Source organism: Martes martes (genome assembly GCF_963455335.1).
Source record: "Martes martes genome assembly, chromosome: 3".
In the NCBI taxonomy this organism is placed as follows: Eukaryota; Metazoa; Chordata; class Mammalia; order Carnivora; family Mustelidae; genus Martes; species Martes martes.
This window is the reverse complement of record NC_137890.1, coordinates 97,163,866-97,181,328: the sequence shown is the minus strand read 5'-3', so window position 1 is coordinate 97,181,328 and position 17,463 is coordinate 97,163,866. Positions and strand designations below refer to the sequence as shown.

Below are 17,463 nucleotides of genomic sequence, written 5' to 3'. Positions count from 1 at the left end.
TGAGAAAAGAGTAGAAGACATCATTGAGAAACTTAAAGAGAAAACACAGGAAAAAAAAAACAAAACAATCAGATAGGAACTCAATAAATGGAATTAAAAATACACTAGTTGGAATAAACAGTAGACTATAGAAAGAAGAACGGATCACTGACCCAGAGGACAGAGAAACTGAAAGCAATCAAAGTAAGCAGGTGAGAAAAAAAAAAGTTACACAAAACAAGAACAAACTTAACATCAAATGTAACAGCATTCACATTATAGGTATCCCAGGAGTAGAGAGAAAGTAAATGGTACAGAAAATTTATCTGAGGGAACAGATGAAAACTTCCCAAATCTAGGGAAGGAAACAGACATCCAGAATCAAGAGGCACAGACAGCCCCCTTTGAACTAAATCCAAGAAGGTCCACAGCAAGACACAAACTAACTGAAATGCCAAAAAGTAGCAATAAAGAAAATATTAAAAGCAACAAGAGAAAAGAAAACAGTTCTATCCAAGAGAAACCCCATAAGGTTATCACCTAATTTTTCAGCAAGAAACTTTGCAGGTCAGAGGGGAGTGACATGATGTATTCAAATGTTGAAAGGAAAAAAAAAAAAAGTATGCAGAAAAAATGCTCTATCCAGGGAGGCTAGCATTAAGATTAGAAGGTGATATAAAGAGTTTCCCAGGAGCTAGTTCTTTGAAAAGACTGATAAAATTGATAAACCCAGAGTAGTACTCATCAAAATCAATAAATCAATAAGCAAGTAAATACATAGAGGACTTAAAATCAGAAATGAAAGAGAAATAACTGATAACCATAAGTATAAAAATGATTATGAGTGAATATTAAAGATTACATGCCATTAAATAGGATAACCTAGAGGAAATACATGAATTCCTAGAAACATATAACCTCTCATAACTACATCAGGAAGAAATAGAAAATTTGAACATACCAAAACCCAGCAATGAAATGGAATCACTAATCAAAAAACTCCAAACAAAAGTCCAGAACCAAACAGCTTTACAGGTGAATTGTATAGAATACTTAAAGAAAGTCCTCTCAAACTATTCCAAAAACAAAACAAACAAAAACAAAACAAAACAAAAACAAAAACAAAAACAATCCACAAAAAACAAAACCAAAGCGGGAAAAAAAAAACCCACACATAGAGGAGGAAGGAAATCTGCCTAGCTTCATTCCATAAGGCGAGCATTCCATGAGGCTAGCATTACCCTGACACCAAAAACTAGCCTTATCTGAAAAACTAACATCATCCTCAATGATGAAAAACTGAGAGCAGTTTCCCTAAGATCAGGAACAAGACAGGGATGTCCATTCCCACCACTTTTATTCAATATAATACTGGAAATCCTAGCTACAGCAATCGGACAAAAAGAAATGAAAAACATCCACATTGGTAAGGAAGAAGTAAAATGTTCACTATTTGCAGATGACATGATACTACATACAGAAAACCCAACACCCCACCAAAAATACTAGAACTGTTAAATGAATTTAAGGTTGCAGATAGAAAATCAATATACAGAAATCTGTTCCATTTCTATACACTAATAATAAAGCAGCAAAGAGAAATTAAATAAGCAATGCACCCAAATAATAAATAAATATTTATTATTTTATTTATTTAAATAAATAAATAAAAATGCACCCAAAATAATAAAAGTCATAGAATAAAATGAACCAAGAATGTGAAACACCTGTACTCTGAAACCATAAAGCACTGATGAAAGAAATTGAAGAAGACACAAAGAAATGGAAAGATATTCCATGCTCATGGATTGGAAGAACAAATATTGTTAAAATGTCCATATTACCTAAAGCAGTCTGCAGATTTAATGAAACTCCAGAGCTAGGGGAAATGCAGCACACAGAATTCACGGCATTTCCCCCATGATTCTTCAGTGTTTCACAGTTAAATTTTTTTAATTTTTTTTTAATTTTGTTTTTAAAATTTTTTTTTATTTTTCCTCTTTCCTATTTTAACCTTTTTAAACTTTTATCATATCAATACCTTTTTACAAATCTTTTAAAATTTTCAATGTTATAGTCATATTCTATCCCTTCATTGTATTTAACCTTACTTTTTGTATACATATCAGTTTTTCTTTAAAATTTGGGGATACAGTTTCTTCCAACAGGTCAAAATATACCCTAAAACAAAGCCATATGCTTTGTTTTATGCTCTGATCACATTTTTTCTTCTTTTTTTCAACCAACTTATCTTACCAATTTCTTTTTTAGAATCTTTTTTCAATTTTCATCTTTACAATCATATTCTATCCCTTCATTGTGTTTATCCTTATTTTGGGGTGTGTGTTTATTTTTTCTTTAAAATTTGGGAAGGCAGTTTCTTCTAACAGACCAAAAAACACCCAAAATCAAGTGTGTGGCTCTTTTCTAATCGTGCGTGTGTGTGTGTGTGTGTGTGTGTGTGTGTGTGTGTGCGTTTCCTTTCTACTTTCTCCTCGGCTCAGTTTCAGCTCTCTTCTGATTTGGTTAGTGTACTTTTTTCTGTGGTCGTTGCTACCCTCTTAGTATTTTGTTATCTCATTCATCTATTCTTACCTAGATAAAATGACAAGGTGGAAAAACTCACCTCAAAAAAAAAAAAAAAAAAGAAAAGAAAAGAAAAAGAGGCAGTACTGATGGCTAAGTAACTAATCATTATAGAAATTAATAAGATGTCAGAACCAGAGTTCAGAATGACGATTATCAAGATGCTAGCTGGGCCTGAAAAAAAGCACAGAAGATCCTAGAGAATTCTTTTCTGGAAAAATAAAATCCCTTTCTGGAGAAATAAAAGGACTAAAATCTAACCAAGTTGAAATTTAAAAAGCTATTAATGAGGTGTAATAAAAAATGGAGGCTCTTACTGCTAGGATAAATGAGGCAGAAGGGAGAATTAGTGATATAGAAGATCAAATGGTGGAAAATAAAAAAGCTAAAAAAAAAAAAACAAAAACAAAACTACTGGACCACGAGGAGAGAATTCAAGAAATAAATGATACCGTAAGATGAGACAATATTAGAATAATTGGGATCCAGAATAAGAAGAAAGAGAGAGGGGGGCAGAAGGTATATTGGAATAAATTATAGCAGAGAATTTCTTTAATTTGGGGAAGGGAACAAGAATCAAAATCCAGGAGGCACAGAGAACCCCCCTCAAAATAAAAATCAATAAAAATAGGTCAACACCCCATCCTCTATTAAAACTTACAGGTCTCAGTGACAAAGAAAAAATCCTGAAAGCAGTTTGGAGACAAGAGATACGTAACATACAATGGCAGAAATAATAGACTGGCAGAAGACCTATCCACAGAGACCTGGAAGGCCAAAAACTGTTGGCATGATATATTCAGAACACTAAATGAGAAACATAAGCAGCCAACAATACTATATATAGCTAGGCTGTCACTGAATATAGAAGGAGAGATTAAAAAAACTTCCAGGACAAATAAAAACTAAAAGAATTTGCAAATACCAAACCAGCCCTGCAGGAAATATTGAAAGGGATCCTCTAAGCAAATAGAGAACCTAAAAGTAACAGACCAGAAAAGAACGAAGACAATATACAGTAACAGTCACGTTATAGGCAGTACAATGGAACTAAATCCATACCTTTTAATTGTTACCCTGAATGTAAATAGGATAAATGCCCCAATCAAAAGACACAGGGTATCAGAATGCAATAAAAAATAAGACCTATCAGTATGTTGTCTGCAAGAAACTCATTTTAGACCCAAAGACACCTCCAGATTTAAAGTGACGGGGTGGAAAACAATTTATTATGCTAATGGACATCAAAAGAAAGCTGGGGTGGCAATCCTTATACCAGACAAATTAGATTTTAAGTCAAAGACTATAATAAGAGAGGAGGAAGGACATTATACCATACTTAAAGGGTTTATACAACAAAAAGATCTAGCACTTTTAAATATTTATGCCCCTAACATGGGATCAGCCAATTATATAAACCAATTAATAACAAAAGAAATACATTAATAATAATATAATAATAGTAGGGGGCTTTAACACCACCCTCACAGAAATGGACAAATCCTCTAAGCAAAAGATCAACAAGGAAATAAGTCCTTAAATGACACACTGGACCAGAGGGACATCACAGATATATTCAGAACATTCCATCCCAAACCAACAGAATACATATTCTTCCCTAGTACACATAGATCATTCTCCAGAATAGATCACATTCTGGGTCACAAATCAGGTCTCAACTGGTACCAAAAGATTGGGATAAATTCCCTGCATATTTTCAGACCACAATGCTTTGAAAGTAGAACTCAACAAGAGGAAAGTTGGAAAGAACTCAAATGCATGGAGGCTAAAGAGCATTCTACTAAAGAATGAGTGGGTCAACCAGAAAATTAAAGAAGAATTTTAAAAATTCATGGAAAAAACAAAAACAAAAACATGACTCTTCAGAATCTTTGGAATATAGCAAAGGTGGCCCTGAGAGGAAAGTATATAGCAATACAAGTCTTTCTCAAGAAACAAGAAAGGTCTCAAATACACAACCTAACCCTATACCTAAAGGAGCTAGAGAAAGAACAGCAAATAAAGTCTAAATCCAGCAGGAAAAGAAAAATAATAAAGATCAGAGCAGAAATCAATGAAATAGAAACCAAAAGAACAGTAGAACAGATTAACAAAACTAGGAGCTGGTTCTTTGAAAGAATTAATAAGATTGATAAACCCTTGGCCAGACGTATCAAAAAGAAAAGAGAAAGAACCCAAATTAATAAAATCATGAATGAAAGAGGAGAGATGACAGCCAACACCAAAGAAATACAAATTATAAGAACATATTACGAGTAACTATATACCAGCAAATTTGAGAATATAGAAGAAATGGATGCATTCCTAGAGACTATTAAGTACCAAAACTGAAACAGAGAGAAACAGAAAACCTGAACAGACCCATAACCAGTAAGGAGATTGAAGCAGTCATCAAAAATCTCCCAACAGGGGCGCCTGGGTGGCTCAGCGGTTAAAGCCTCTGCCTTCGGCTCGGGTCATGATTCCAGGGTCCTGGGATCGAGCCCCACATCGGGCTCTCTGCTCAGCAGGGAGCCTGCTTCCTTCCTCTCTCTCTCTCTCTCTGCCTGCCTCTCTGCCTACTTGTGATCTCTCTCTGTCAAATATATAAATAAAATCTTTAAAAAAAAAAAAAATCTCCCAACAAACAAGAGCCAAGGGCCAGACGGCTTCCCAGGGGAAATCTACCAAACATTTAAATAGGAATTAATACCTATTCTCCTAAAACTGTTCCAAAAAACAGAAAGGGAAAGAAAACTTCCAAACTCATTTTATGAGGCCAGCATTACTTTGATCCCCAAACCAGACAAAGACCCCATCAAAAAGGAGAATTACAGACCAATGTCCCTGGTGAACATAGATGCAAAAATTCTCACCAAAATACTAGCTGGGAGGATCCAATAGTACATTAAAAGGACCATGACCAAGTGGGATTTATTCCTGGGCTGCAAGGTTGGTTCAACATCTGCAAATCAATCAATATGATATATTAATTAAAAAAAGAACAAGGATCATATTAATAAATGCTGAAAAAGCATTTGACAATGTTCATCATCCTTTCTTGACCAAAACTCTTTACAGTGTAGGGATAGAGGGTACATATCTCAATATCATAAAAACCATCTATGAAAAACCAACAGCAAATATCATTCTCAATGGGGAACAACTGAGAGCATTTCCTTTCAGGTCGGGAATATGGCAGGGGTGTCCATTATCACTACTGCTATTCATCATAGTACTAGAAGTCCTAGCCTCAGCAATCAGACAACAAAAAGAAATTAAAGGCATCTGAATAAGCAAAGAAGTCAAACTATCACTCTTTGCAGATGATATGATACTTTATGTGGAAAACCCGAAAGACTCTACCCCAAAACTGCTAAAACTCACACAGGAATTCAGTAAAGTGTCAGGATATAAAATCAATGCACAAAAATCAGTTGCATTTCTATACACCAAGACAGAAGAAAGAGAAATTATTGAGTCAGTCCCATTTACAATTGTGCCCCAAACCATAAGATACTTAGGAATAAACCTAACCAAAGAGACAAAGAATCTGTACTCAGAATACTATAAAGTACTCATGAAAGAAACTGAGGAAGACACAAAGAAATGGAAAAACGATCCATGCTCATGGGTTGGAAGAACAAATATTGTGAAAATGTCTATGCTACCTAGAGTAATCTACATTTTTTAAAAAAGATTTTTATTTGACAGAGAGAGACACAGTGAGAGAAGGAACACAAGCAGGGGGAGTGGGAGATGGAGAAGCAGGCTTCCCGCCAAACAGGGAGCCCCATGTGGGGCTCAATCCCAGGACCCTGGGATCATGACCTGAGCCAAAGGCAGATGCTTAAATACTGAGCCAGCCAGGCGCCCCACAGTTTACATGTTTAATGCAATCCCTATCAAAATACCATTAACTTTTTTCAAAGAAATGGAACAAATAATCCAAAAATGTATATGGAACCAGAAAAGACCCCGAATAGACAGAGGAATGTTGAAAACGAAAACCAGAGTTGGCGGCATCACAATTCCAGACTTCAAGCTCTATTACAAAGCTGTCATCATCAAAACAGTATGGTACTGGCACAAAAACAGACACACAGATCAGTGGAACAGAATAGAGAGCCCAGAAATGGACCCTCAACTCTATGGTCAACTAATCTTTGACAAAGTAGGAAAGAATGTCCAATGGAAAAAAGACAGTCTCTTTAACAAATGGCGTTGGGAAAATTGGACAGCCACATGCAGAAGAATGAAACTGGACCATTTCCTTATACCACACACAAAAATAGACTCAAAATGGATGAAAGACCTCAATGTGAGACGGACTCCATCAAAATCCTTGAGGAGAACACAGGTAGCAACCTCTTTAACATCAGCCACAGAACTTCTTCCAAGAAATATCATCAAAGGCAAGGGAAGCAAGGGCAAAAATGAACTATTGGGACTTCGTCAAGATAAAAAGCTTTTGCATAGCAAAGGAAACTGTCAACAAAACCAAAAGACAACTGACAGAATGGGAAAAGATACTTGCAAATGACAGATCAAATAAAGGGCTAGTATCCGATATCTGTAAAGAATTTATCAAACTCAACACCTAAAAAACAAATAATCCAATTAAGAAATGGGCAGAAGGCATGAACAGACATTTCTGCAAAAAAGACATCCAAATGGCCAACAGACACATGAGAAAGTGCTCAACATCACGTGGCATGAGGGAAATACAAATCAAAACCACAGTGAGATACTACCTCACACCAGTCAGAATGGCTATAATTAACCAGTCAGGAAATGCCAGGTGTTGGCAAGGATGAGGAGAAAGAGTAACCCTCCAACATTGTTGGTGGGAATGCAAGTTGGTGCAGCCACTCTGGAAAATAGCATGGAGGTTCCTCAGAAAGTTGAAAATAGAGCAACCCTATGACCAAGCAATCGCACTACTGGCTATTTACCCTAAAGATACAAATGTAGTGATCCAAAGGGGTGTGTGCACCCAAATGTTTATAGCAGCAAGGTCCACATAGCCAAACTATGGAAAGAACCTAGATGTCCATCAACAGATGAATGGATAAAGAAAAAGTGGTATATAAATACAATGGGATACTATGTAGCCATCAAAACCCCCCAAATCTTGCCATTTGCAATGACATGGCTGGAACTAGAGGGTATTATGCTAAGTGAAATAAGTCAATCAGAGAAAGACAATTATCATATGATCTTTCTGATATAAGGATTTCGAGAGGCAGGGTGGGGGTTTATGGGGGTAAGGGAGGGAAAAATGAAACAAGACTGAACCAGGGAGGGAGACAAATAATAAGAGACTCTTAATCTAAGGAAAAAAAGTGAGTGCTGCTAGGAGTGGGGGAGGGATAAGGTGGCTGGATAATGGACATTGGGGAGGGTATATGCTATGGTGAGTGCTATGAATTGTCTAAGACTGATGATTCACAGGCCTGTACCCTTAAAGAAACATTATATGTTAATAAATAATAAACAAACATTACAGGGACAAAAATAAAGGGGGTGGTATGTGCCTGTTTGGTTCAGTTGGTAGAGTGTAGACTCTTGATCTTGGGGTTTTGAGTTTGAGCCCCATGTCGGGTATAGTGATTACTTAAAAAAATAAAATGTTTAATTTTTTCCCTAATGGATATAGATACAAAGTTCACTAAATACTAGCAAGTAAAATCAACCAATTTATAAAAGGATATTATGAATACATGGGTTTACCTGAAAAATCCATGACTGCTATAACTGAATAATCAATCAAAGCAAATCACTCTATTTTATTTTTACTCTGAGGATTTAGAAGACAGTAGTTGATAAAATAAAAAAATAGTAAAAACAACAATAAATAACAGGAAGAATAGAAGGAAATTTCTTAGATTAACAGAATTTACAAAAATACTATAACTGATACCACACTTAACGTCTTGATGTTGAAAGACTGATTCCTTTCTTCCAAGATTGAGAGAAATTAAAGACTCAATGATATACATACATACTTATGGTTTAGAGGGCTCACTATTTTCAGTATGTCAAATCTCCCCTATAAATTTATAGATTTAGTCTATCAAAATTTCAGCAAGTTACTGATGTTCTTTTCATGTTTTGTCAACTCGTTTTTTAAATTTTAATACTGTCTATTGCCATGTTCTCAAATTCATTAATAATTTCTTTTATAGTACCTTATATACTATTAATCCCATCTAGTATTTTTCATCTTAGATTGTTTTTATGAATATCAGATTTTGCAGTTTTAAATTTTTAGTATTTTAACTTGTCTTTTTAAGAAAAATCATTCATGTATCTGCTTAATATCCTCCTGCCTATTTTTTAAATATATGGGATGTAATTATAATCGACTGGCAATATCATTAAAAAAGAGAATATATTATTTGCATTATTTCTATTATTTACATTTTTATACTCATCCTGGGGGTAATATTTTCCTGATTTTTCTACATGACTCATAATTTTGTACTGGAATCCTACTGTGGTAATGTCATCTTACGGGGTGCTAGATAAGTTTGTATTCTTTTAAATATTTTTTTTTTTAAGATTTTATTTATTTGCCAGAGGGAGAGAGAGAGAACACACAAACAGGCAGAGAGGCAGGTAGAGGCAGCGAGAGAAGCAGGCTCCCTGCCGAGCAAGGAACCCGTTGTGGGACTCGATCCCAGGACCCTGGGATCATGACCTGAGCTGAAGGCAGCGGCTTAACCAACTGAGCCACCCAGACGTCCCATCTTTTAAATATTCTTAAGCAGAGTAGCAACATGATCAGATTTGCATTTTGAAAATGTAAATGCTAATTCCAGGTATAGGGCAAAAGAGAACATTTCACTGGAATAAAAAGCTCAGTTAGAAAACTGTTGTAATCCAGCCAGGAGAGAAATTATGAGAGTTTAATCAGTGCCTAACACAGTGCTTGCCAAATGATAATCACCAGATTATTATTTGTTGTGTTGTACTGAATCCTGATCAATACATAGGATTTAGTTATTTAAATTAACTTTTTTGATTTACAGAATATTTTATATTGGAAAGCAATTCCATGCTGAAGGAAGCTATCATGAAGAAGAAGATAGTAAAGTCAGAAATTAAAATGCTTCATATTGACGACTATGGTAAAGTTTTGTGCATGCTATGTTATTTAAGAACAACATTCTCTGCATCTTATAGTTTTATGTGTAAATGACTCTCCATATTTAATATTTTGCTCTTTCTTTAAAAGAACTTCCTTTACAGTTGTCCTTTCCCAAAGATTTTACGGACCGAAACCAGTATGCTCTTCTGTTAATAATGTAAGTATTCTATTTGTTTTTGAAATGAAGGAATCTAAAAGGCTTTATAATTTTTCTTATGCCTCACATGACAGCATTCTGATTAAAAAAAAACAAACAAAAAAAAATTCCTACATGTGTAGTTAACTGTGCAGCAGTCAGTGGTATGAACTCGTCAAGGACACCACCACAAAACAATATGAAGGGTTGTGTAATTTGTAATTCTCACTTCCCAAGTCCAACTCAGTGTTACTACTGGGAATAATGACACATGTGGTTTGGCTTATCAATATCTGTTCAGCAATTACTCAAGTCCTATGCTTGTATTTTTTTTTTGTTTTCATATATAGTATTGGTCTCTTTCTTTCTTTGCAATGTATTTGTCATATCACAGTCATGCTGGATTCCTAAGAGCCTTTTTTTTTAATTGCAAGAATACTTAGTATGAGATCTACTCTCTTGGCAAATCTTAAATGCACAATAAAGTATTGCTGACTATAGGTACAATGTTGCATAGCAGGTCTGTAGAACTTACTCATCTTGCATGACTAAAATTTTATACCCACTGAATAGCAACTCCCCAATTCCCCTCCCCTGCAATACCATTCTACTCTCTGCTTCTAGGAGTTTGATTATTTTAGATGCCTTTGAGACTGGAATCATGCAGTATTTGACCTTTGGTGACTGGCTTATTTCATTTAGGATAATGTCCTTAAAGAGCATCTATGTTGTCATAGGCCCTATGCTCTTTATCAGTTGTTTATGCGACAGTGAGAAAACATTGATTTCCACTGGTGAAACCATTGATTATATTTATATCACTCCTGCCAGTTCTCCTTCTTGGGTTCATGGCCAGCAGGAAGTACCTTCCATACTCAGAAAACCTTTTAGTGTTTTCCAACTTAGAACTGAATTCATTCATACTTTCTGTGAGATCACATTCTGAAATAGTACTGGGCACAGAGGCCCCTAGCATCTAATGGTTGACTAACTTGATACTGATGCAGCATTTTATTCCTGAGAGTTATTGATTATTTTCCTTATTAAGAACCTAGCCAGCATATATTGCTAGGACAGTGCTTAAAGTTGTCTAAAATTATATCAGAACCTTATTAGGAAAGGGAAATGAAAACAGAATTACTTGTTGTCTGAATATAGAGAATATAGAGATTAATTGTTCAGTCTATGAGATAAAAGTTCCTGGCTTTAAATTCCAGTTTTGTCATTAATTAGCTGTGTCCTTGAGCAAGCTGCTTAACCTCATTTAGGGCTCAGTTTCTCCAATTGGAAAACAAGCATTAAAATACAGACTATGTTTTAAGGCTGCTTTTTAGATTAAATGAAACACAACATGTAAAGTACCAGGCACATGATAGTTTTAATTATTTTGATTATAGTTCATTATTTTATATAGATTATAGATTCTTTAATAAATAGAAACCATTTGTCACATAATTATAAGCAGCTAAATACAGAAAACATTATACTTAATATTTCCCCACATTCCATTATCTATTCCTAATGTTAATGCCTAAACCTCATCTAGTTTCTCATGCCCAGACCATTCTCCTTTGTCCCTAAATAACCAGAAGGCCCTGAAAGTTTTTGGAGACTTCCTGAGGAAGTTCTTATTTGCTCTTTTATAATTCCTTCTTTTGTCCCTTCTCTTTCACCTACTTTTCTTCAACTCCTATTTGAAGTGTATGTGTGATTTACTGAGGAAAATATTTCAGGAGACAAAATGAGACCAAAAAAAAAAAATTCTTAAACCCTATATTCTGTTCAGTCATATCTCCCTTTGGGAAAAGAGGCCTTTTATTCACTTGGGGGTGGTGGTTCTCAGGGAAAGGAACCCTACTAGGCTTTCTGCCATGAAGCATTGCCTCACTCATGCAGATGGATATGTAGGCAATCATTCACCTGTCCGTTGGCTCCAGAGTAATGTCACAGTTTGGGGGGAAAAGTAGATGGGAATTACAGATTCTCACTGTAGCCCTGAGTCACAGAAACTAACTAATTTGTTGTGGCATCTGATACAAGCTTTATGCTGCATGATTTTTAGTTTGTAAGAAGAACTTATAGATTAGTATAAGACAATTTCTCTTGTTAGAAAAGGGATAATCAGGTCTTTTTTAGAGGCAGGATAACAGAGTAAAGGTATTACTTCAGGAGTCAGGTAGGCTTGGGTTCAAATTTTAGCTCAAAGAGTTACCAACAGATTGCTTAATTTTTCTAAGCATCTGCTTCCATATAAATAAATTGGACAGCTAACTTGGGATACCTTAAAGATGTGTCACCATAGCATTTGGTGGAACATAAACACCTGCACTCAGTGTTTAATAAATTATAACCATAAACATAATTATTATTACCACTATTATTTTTAATATTTAAAATTATCAGCTTCCACAGATCCACCCCTTCACACACCACCTCAGTCCGGGTGCTGCAGGGCCCCTCCTACAGAAAAACAGCAGCATTCAAAACTTGCTAGCACCTCCACCCTGCCCTCCCTAAGCTGTGTATCAGTGGATCCACCCTCTCCAGTATACTCTTGACTAGACCCCATACAGGATGCTGCAGCCCTGGCAGTGTGGAAGCAGGCCCTAGAGTAGCAAGCATCACTTCAAAGTGATGCATGCCCCTAAGAAAGGAAAAATAAACACACGCACCAGTCAGAGAACCAATAGTAGGCTGGAGGCAGACAAATGGTCCGACTCCAGGCCCCACCCACCAATGAAAGCTTCTCAGGGGACAGCCAGGGAAAGTGCCCTGAAGTTTGGTGCCACTACATCTCTGGCAAATGCCTGGTCTGACTCAAGTTAAGCCCAGGGCATCTTCAGGCTGGTCCATGGACACCACAGGGAGTAAACACTGCCCACAATAGGCCAAGAAAGCTACTGCAGATGACTGGACTGAAGGAAAAAGCAGCTCTGCCACAGCAGCACAGTAGATATATCACACATAGGAGACACCCCTGAAGGAGCAGATTCTGGTGAAAAGGGGACACTACCTAGCAGGAAACTAAAGAACCTCTTCTTCATAATGCCGTTAGTTGCAAGTCCAGATGTGGCTGTCTCCCCTAACACAAAGAAGCCTATACAGAAAGTAAGACAAATAAGGAGACAGAGGAATATGTCCCAAATAAAAGAATAAGACAAAATCACAGCAAGAGACCAAAGCAAAATGGAGGCAAGTAATATGCCTGTTAAGAATTTAAAGTAATAATCATAAAAATACTCAGCAGACATAAAGAAAGAGTAGAAGACATCTCTGATGCTTAATGAGACTAAAAAAAGAACCGATCAGAGGTAAGGAGCACAATAAATGAATTTAAAAATACACTAGATGTAATAAATAGTAGAAGAGATGAAGCAGAAGACTGGACCAGTGACCTGGAGGACAGAATAACAGAAAATAAGCTGAGCAGATGGGGATTATATTATATAATATATAAGCAGGTTATATATAATCTTTATATGTCACATATGATATATAATTATACATAATACACATATAGTCTCCTAAATAATTAATAGATAAGCAGGTTGTGTTATATGACATATATAACATATATTATAAATATATGTTTATTTACATATTATATATGTAACATATATATATTTAATATATATAAAAATATATATATATATTTAAAACAGACTTAGAGAATTTAGTCATTTGCTTTATAAGGTCACAGAAGAAGAGGAAGAAAAGGAGGCAGAAAATTTATTTGAAGAAATAATAGTTGTCAATCTCTGAAATCTGGACAAGGGAACAAATCCAGATAACCTAGGCACAGAGAGTCACCCCACGGACACATAAAATCTACCCAAGGAGTTCCACACCAAGATACACAGTAATTAAAGTGGGGAAAGTAGTGATAGAGAATTTTAAAAGCAGCGTAAGAAAACAGTTACATTCAAAGGAAACCACATAAGGTTACCAGATGATTTTTTAGTAGAAACCCTGCATGCCAGAGGGAATGGCATGACATATTCAAAATATTGCAGCCAAGAGTATGCTATCCAGCAAGGCCATCCTTCAGAATAGAAGGTGAGATAGATACACAAAAGTTAAAGGAATTCATGACCTCTAAATGAGCCCTGCAAGAAATGTTATAGGGGACTCTGAGTGGAAAGGAAAGATCATAAGCTAGGGTAAGGAAAGTAGGAAGCACAAAAGTAATAAAAATAAGTATATTTATAAAAGTCAAGGAACTGACAAAATAAAAGTATATGAAGTATGACACCATATACCTAGAAAGTGGGAAGCTGTTAAGAATGAGTTCAAACTTAATATATACTGCTATATACAGAAGACATTATATACAAACTAAATGGTAACCATAAATTAAAAAATCAGTGATATGCAAAAAAATAAAGAGAAAGTAATCAAGTACATCACTAAAGAAATCCAGCTTATCTTGAGAGAAGAGAGCAAGAGAAGAAAGTAACAGAGAAGAACTACAAAAATGACCACAAAACCACAAAACAAGTAACAAAATGACAGTAAGTACCTACTTATCAGGAATTACACTGAATGAAAATGGACAAACATTCCAATTAAAAGACATGGGGTAATAAAATGGATGAAAAAATAAGACCCAAATGCTGCATACAGTAGACTCATTTCAGACCTAAAGATACATGCAGATTGAAAGTGAAAGGATGAAGAAGCATCTATCATGCAAAAGGGTGTGAAAAGAAAGCCACAGTGGCAATACTTATATTGATCAATATACCTTAAAACAAAGACTGTTATGATACAGAAAGGGCACTGTATAATCATTCAGGGGACAATCCAACAAGAAGATATAACAATTGTAAATATTTATCCACCTACCCTGGGAGCACACAAATACATAAAGCAGTTAATAACAAAGATTACGGAAATAATCAATAGTAATACAGTAACAGTAGGGGACTTTAACACCCCACCTATTATATCAATTGACAGATCATACAAAGACAATCAACAAGATAACAGTGGCTTTTAAGGACATTTTGGACCAGATAGACCTAAAAAAATCTGTTCAAGACATTTCACCCCAAATTAGTAGAATACACCTCCTTTTCAAGTATACATGGAACATTCCAAAAATAGATCACATCGCAGATCACAAAATAAGTCTCAACAAATTTAAAAAGACTAAAGTCATACCTGGCATCTTTTCTGGGCAGAACTCTATGAAACTAGACATCAATCACAAGAAAAATTCTGGAAAAAACAAATTTACCAAGATACTAAATAACATGCTACTAAACAATGAATGGATCAAACAAGAAATCAAAGAGGAAATAAAAGATAATTAATAATACATGGAGAAAAATGGAAAGGAAAACACAATGATCCAAAATCTTTGGGATATAGGATGTAGCAAAATTGCCTCAAGAAGCAAAAAAATCTCAAACAAGCAACCCAACATTACACCTAAAGGAGCTAGAAAAAGAAAAACAAAACACCAAACCAGTAGAAGGAAGGAAATAATAAGGTTAAAGCAGAAATACATGAAATAACAACTTAAATAGTACAGATCAAACCAGGAGTTGAATCCTTGAAAAGACCAACAAAAATGATAAACATTTAGCCAGACTCATAAAAAAAGAGAGACTCAAATAAAACCAGAAATGAAAGAGGAGAAATGACAAATGATACCACAGAAATAAAAAGGATTTTAAGAATATTATGAAAAGTTGGGACGCCTGGGTGGCTCAGTTGGTTAAGCAGCTGCCTTCGGCTCAGGTCATGATCCCAGCATCCTGGGATCGAGTCCCACATCGGGCTCCTTGCTTGGCAGGGAGCCTGCTTCTCCCTCTGCCTCTGCCTGTGCTCGCTCACTCTCTCTCCCTCTCTCTCTCTGACAAATAAATAAAATCTTAAAAAAAAAATTAAAAAAAAAAAGAATATTATGAAAAGTTATACTGCTAGCAAATTTGACAACCTAGAAGAATAGAAGAAATGGATAAATTCCTAGAAACATGTAATCTACTAAAATTGAAGAAGGAAGAAATAGAAATTTAAACAGACCAACTACCAGCAATGAAACCAAATCAGTAATCAAAAAAGTCTCCACAAACAAAAACTCAAGACCAGATGGCTTCACAGTTGAATTCTACTAAATATTAAAAGATAATATTTAATTTATTTAAATTTAATTTGATTAATTTAAAAAGAAATCTATTTTGATTAAAATTAAAAATATTAAATTTAATTTAATAAATTTATTAAAAGTTAATACCTCTTAAACTATTCCAAAATAGAAGAGGGAAGAAAACTTCTGAATTCATTCTATGAGGCCTGCATTACCCTGATACTAAAATGAGATAAAGATACTTTAATTAATTAGAGAGAGAAAAAGAATATTACAGGCCAATATTCTGATGAGTAAAGACACAAAAATCCTCAACAAAAATCAGCAAATTGAATCCAACAATACATTAAAAAACTCATCCATCAAAATCAAGTGAGATGTATTCCCGGATGCAAGGGTGGTTCAACATTGGCAAATCATTCAATATGACACATTGGATCAAGAGCAAGGATAAAAACCATATGATCATTTCAATTGATGCAGAAAAATCCATCTGGCAAAGTATAACATCCATCAGAAAAGTAGGCTTAGAGGGAAAATAACATCATAAAGGCCATATATGAAAAACCCACAGCTAAAATTATATTCAATGGCAAAAAACTGAGAGCTTTCCTTCTAATATCATGAACAAGACAAGGTTGTCCACTCCCACTGATTTTATTCAACATAGTACTGGAAATCCTAGCCACAGCAATCAGGTAAGAAGAGCTGGGTTTCCAATTTGAAAAAAACAAAGAAAATCACCCAATTTGGTAAAGAAGTGAAACTTTCACTATTCACAATGATATGGTATGATGTATAAAAAACTCAAGACTCTACCAAAAAGCTCCTAGAACTGATAAATGAATTCAGTAATGCTGCAGGACACAAAATCAATGTACAGAAATCCATTGCATTTCTATGCAGTAATAATGAAGCAACAGAAAGAGAAATTAAGAAAGCAGTCCTATTTATAATTGTACCAAAAATAATAAAATACTTAGGCATAAACTTAGTCAAGAAGGTGAAAGACTATACTCTGAAAAGTATAAAACATTGATTAAAAAGAAAGTGAAGTCAACACAAAGATATTTCATAAGATATTTCATGCTTATGGATTGGAAGAACAAATACTGTTAAAATGTCCATACTACCCAAAGCAATCTACAGATTTAATGAAATCCATATCAAAATACTAACAGCATTTTTCACAGAACTAGAACAAATAATCCTAAAATTTGTATGGAATCATAAAGGACCCTGAATAGTCAAAATAATCCTGCAAAAGCAAAACAAAGCTGGAGACATCACAATTCCAGACCTCAAATTATACTACAAATCTGTAGTAATCAAATGAGTATTGTGTTGGCACAAAAATAGTCACATAGACCAATAGGACAGAACAGAAAACCCAGGAATAAACCCAGAAATAAACCCACAACTATATGGTCAATTAATCTTCAACAAAGGTGGCAAGACTATGCAATGGGTAAAAGACAATCTCTTCAACAAATAGTGTTAAGAAAACTGGAAAGC

The 17,463-nt window shown here is 35.0% G+C and overlaps 1 protein-coding gene across 5 annotated transcripts in view; it reads left to right on the top strand.

Moving 5' to 3' along the window:
* DPP10 (dipeptidyl peptidase like 10) overlaps window positions 1-17,463 on the top strand; it is a gene marked incomplete at both ends in the record, with an annotated part of 1,360,615 nt that overhangs the window by 1,311,405 nt on the left and 31,747 nt on the right. For all 5 annotated transcript variants that reach the window (XM_080799574.1, XM_080799572.1, XM_080799571.1 and 2 more), the window contains 2 exons: window positions 9,600-9,698; window positions 9,806-9,875. In XM_080799574.1, coding sequence (XP_080655700.1) covers window positions 9,600-9,698; window positions 9,806-9,875 — 169 coding nt within the window. The remainder of the gene's footprint in view (window positions 1-9,599; window positions 9,699-9,805; window positions 9,876-17,463) is intronic.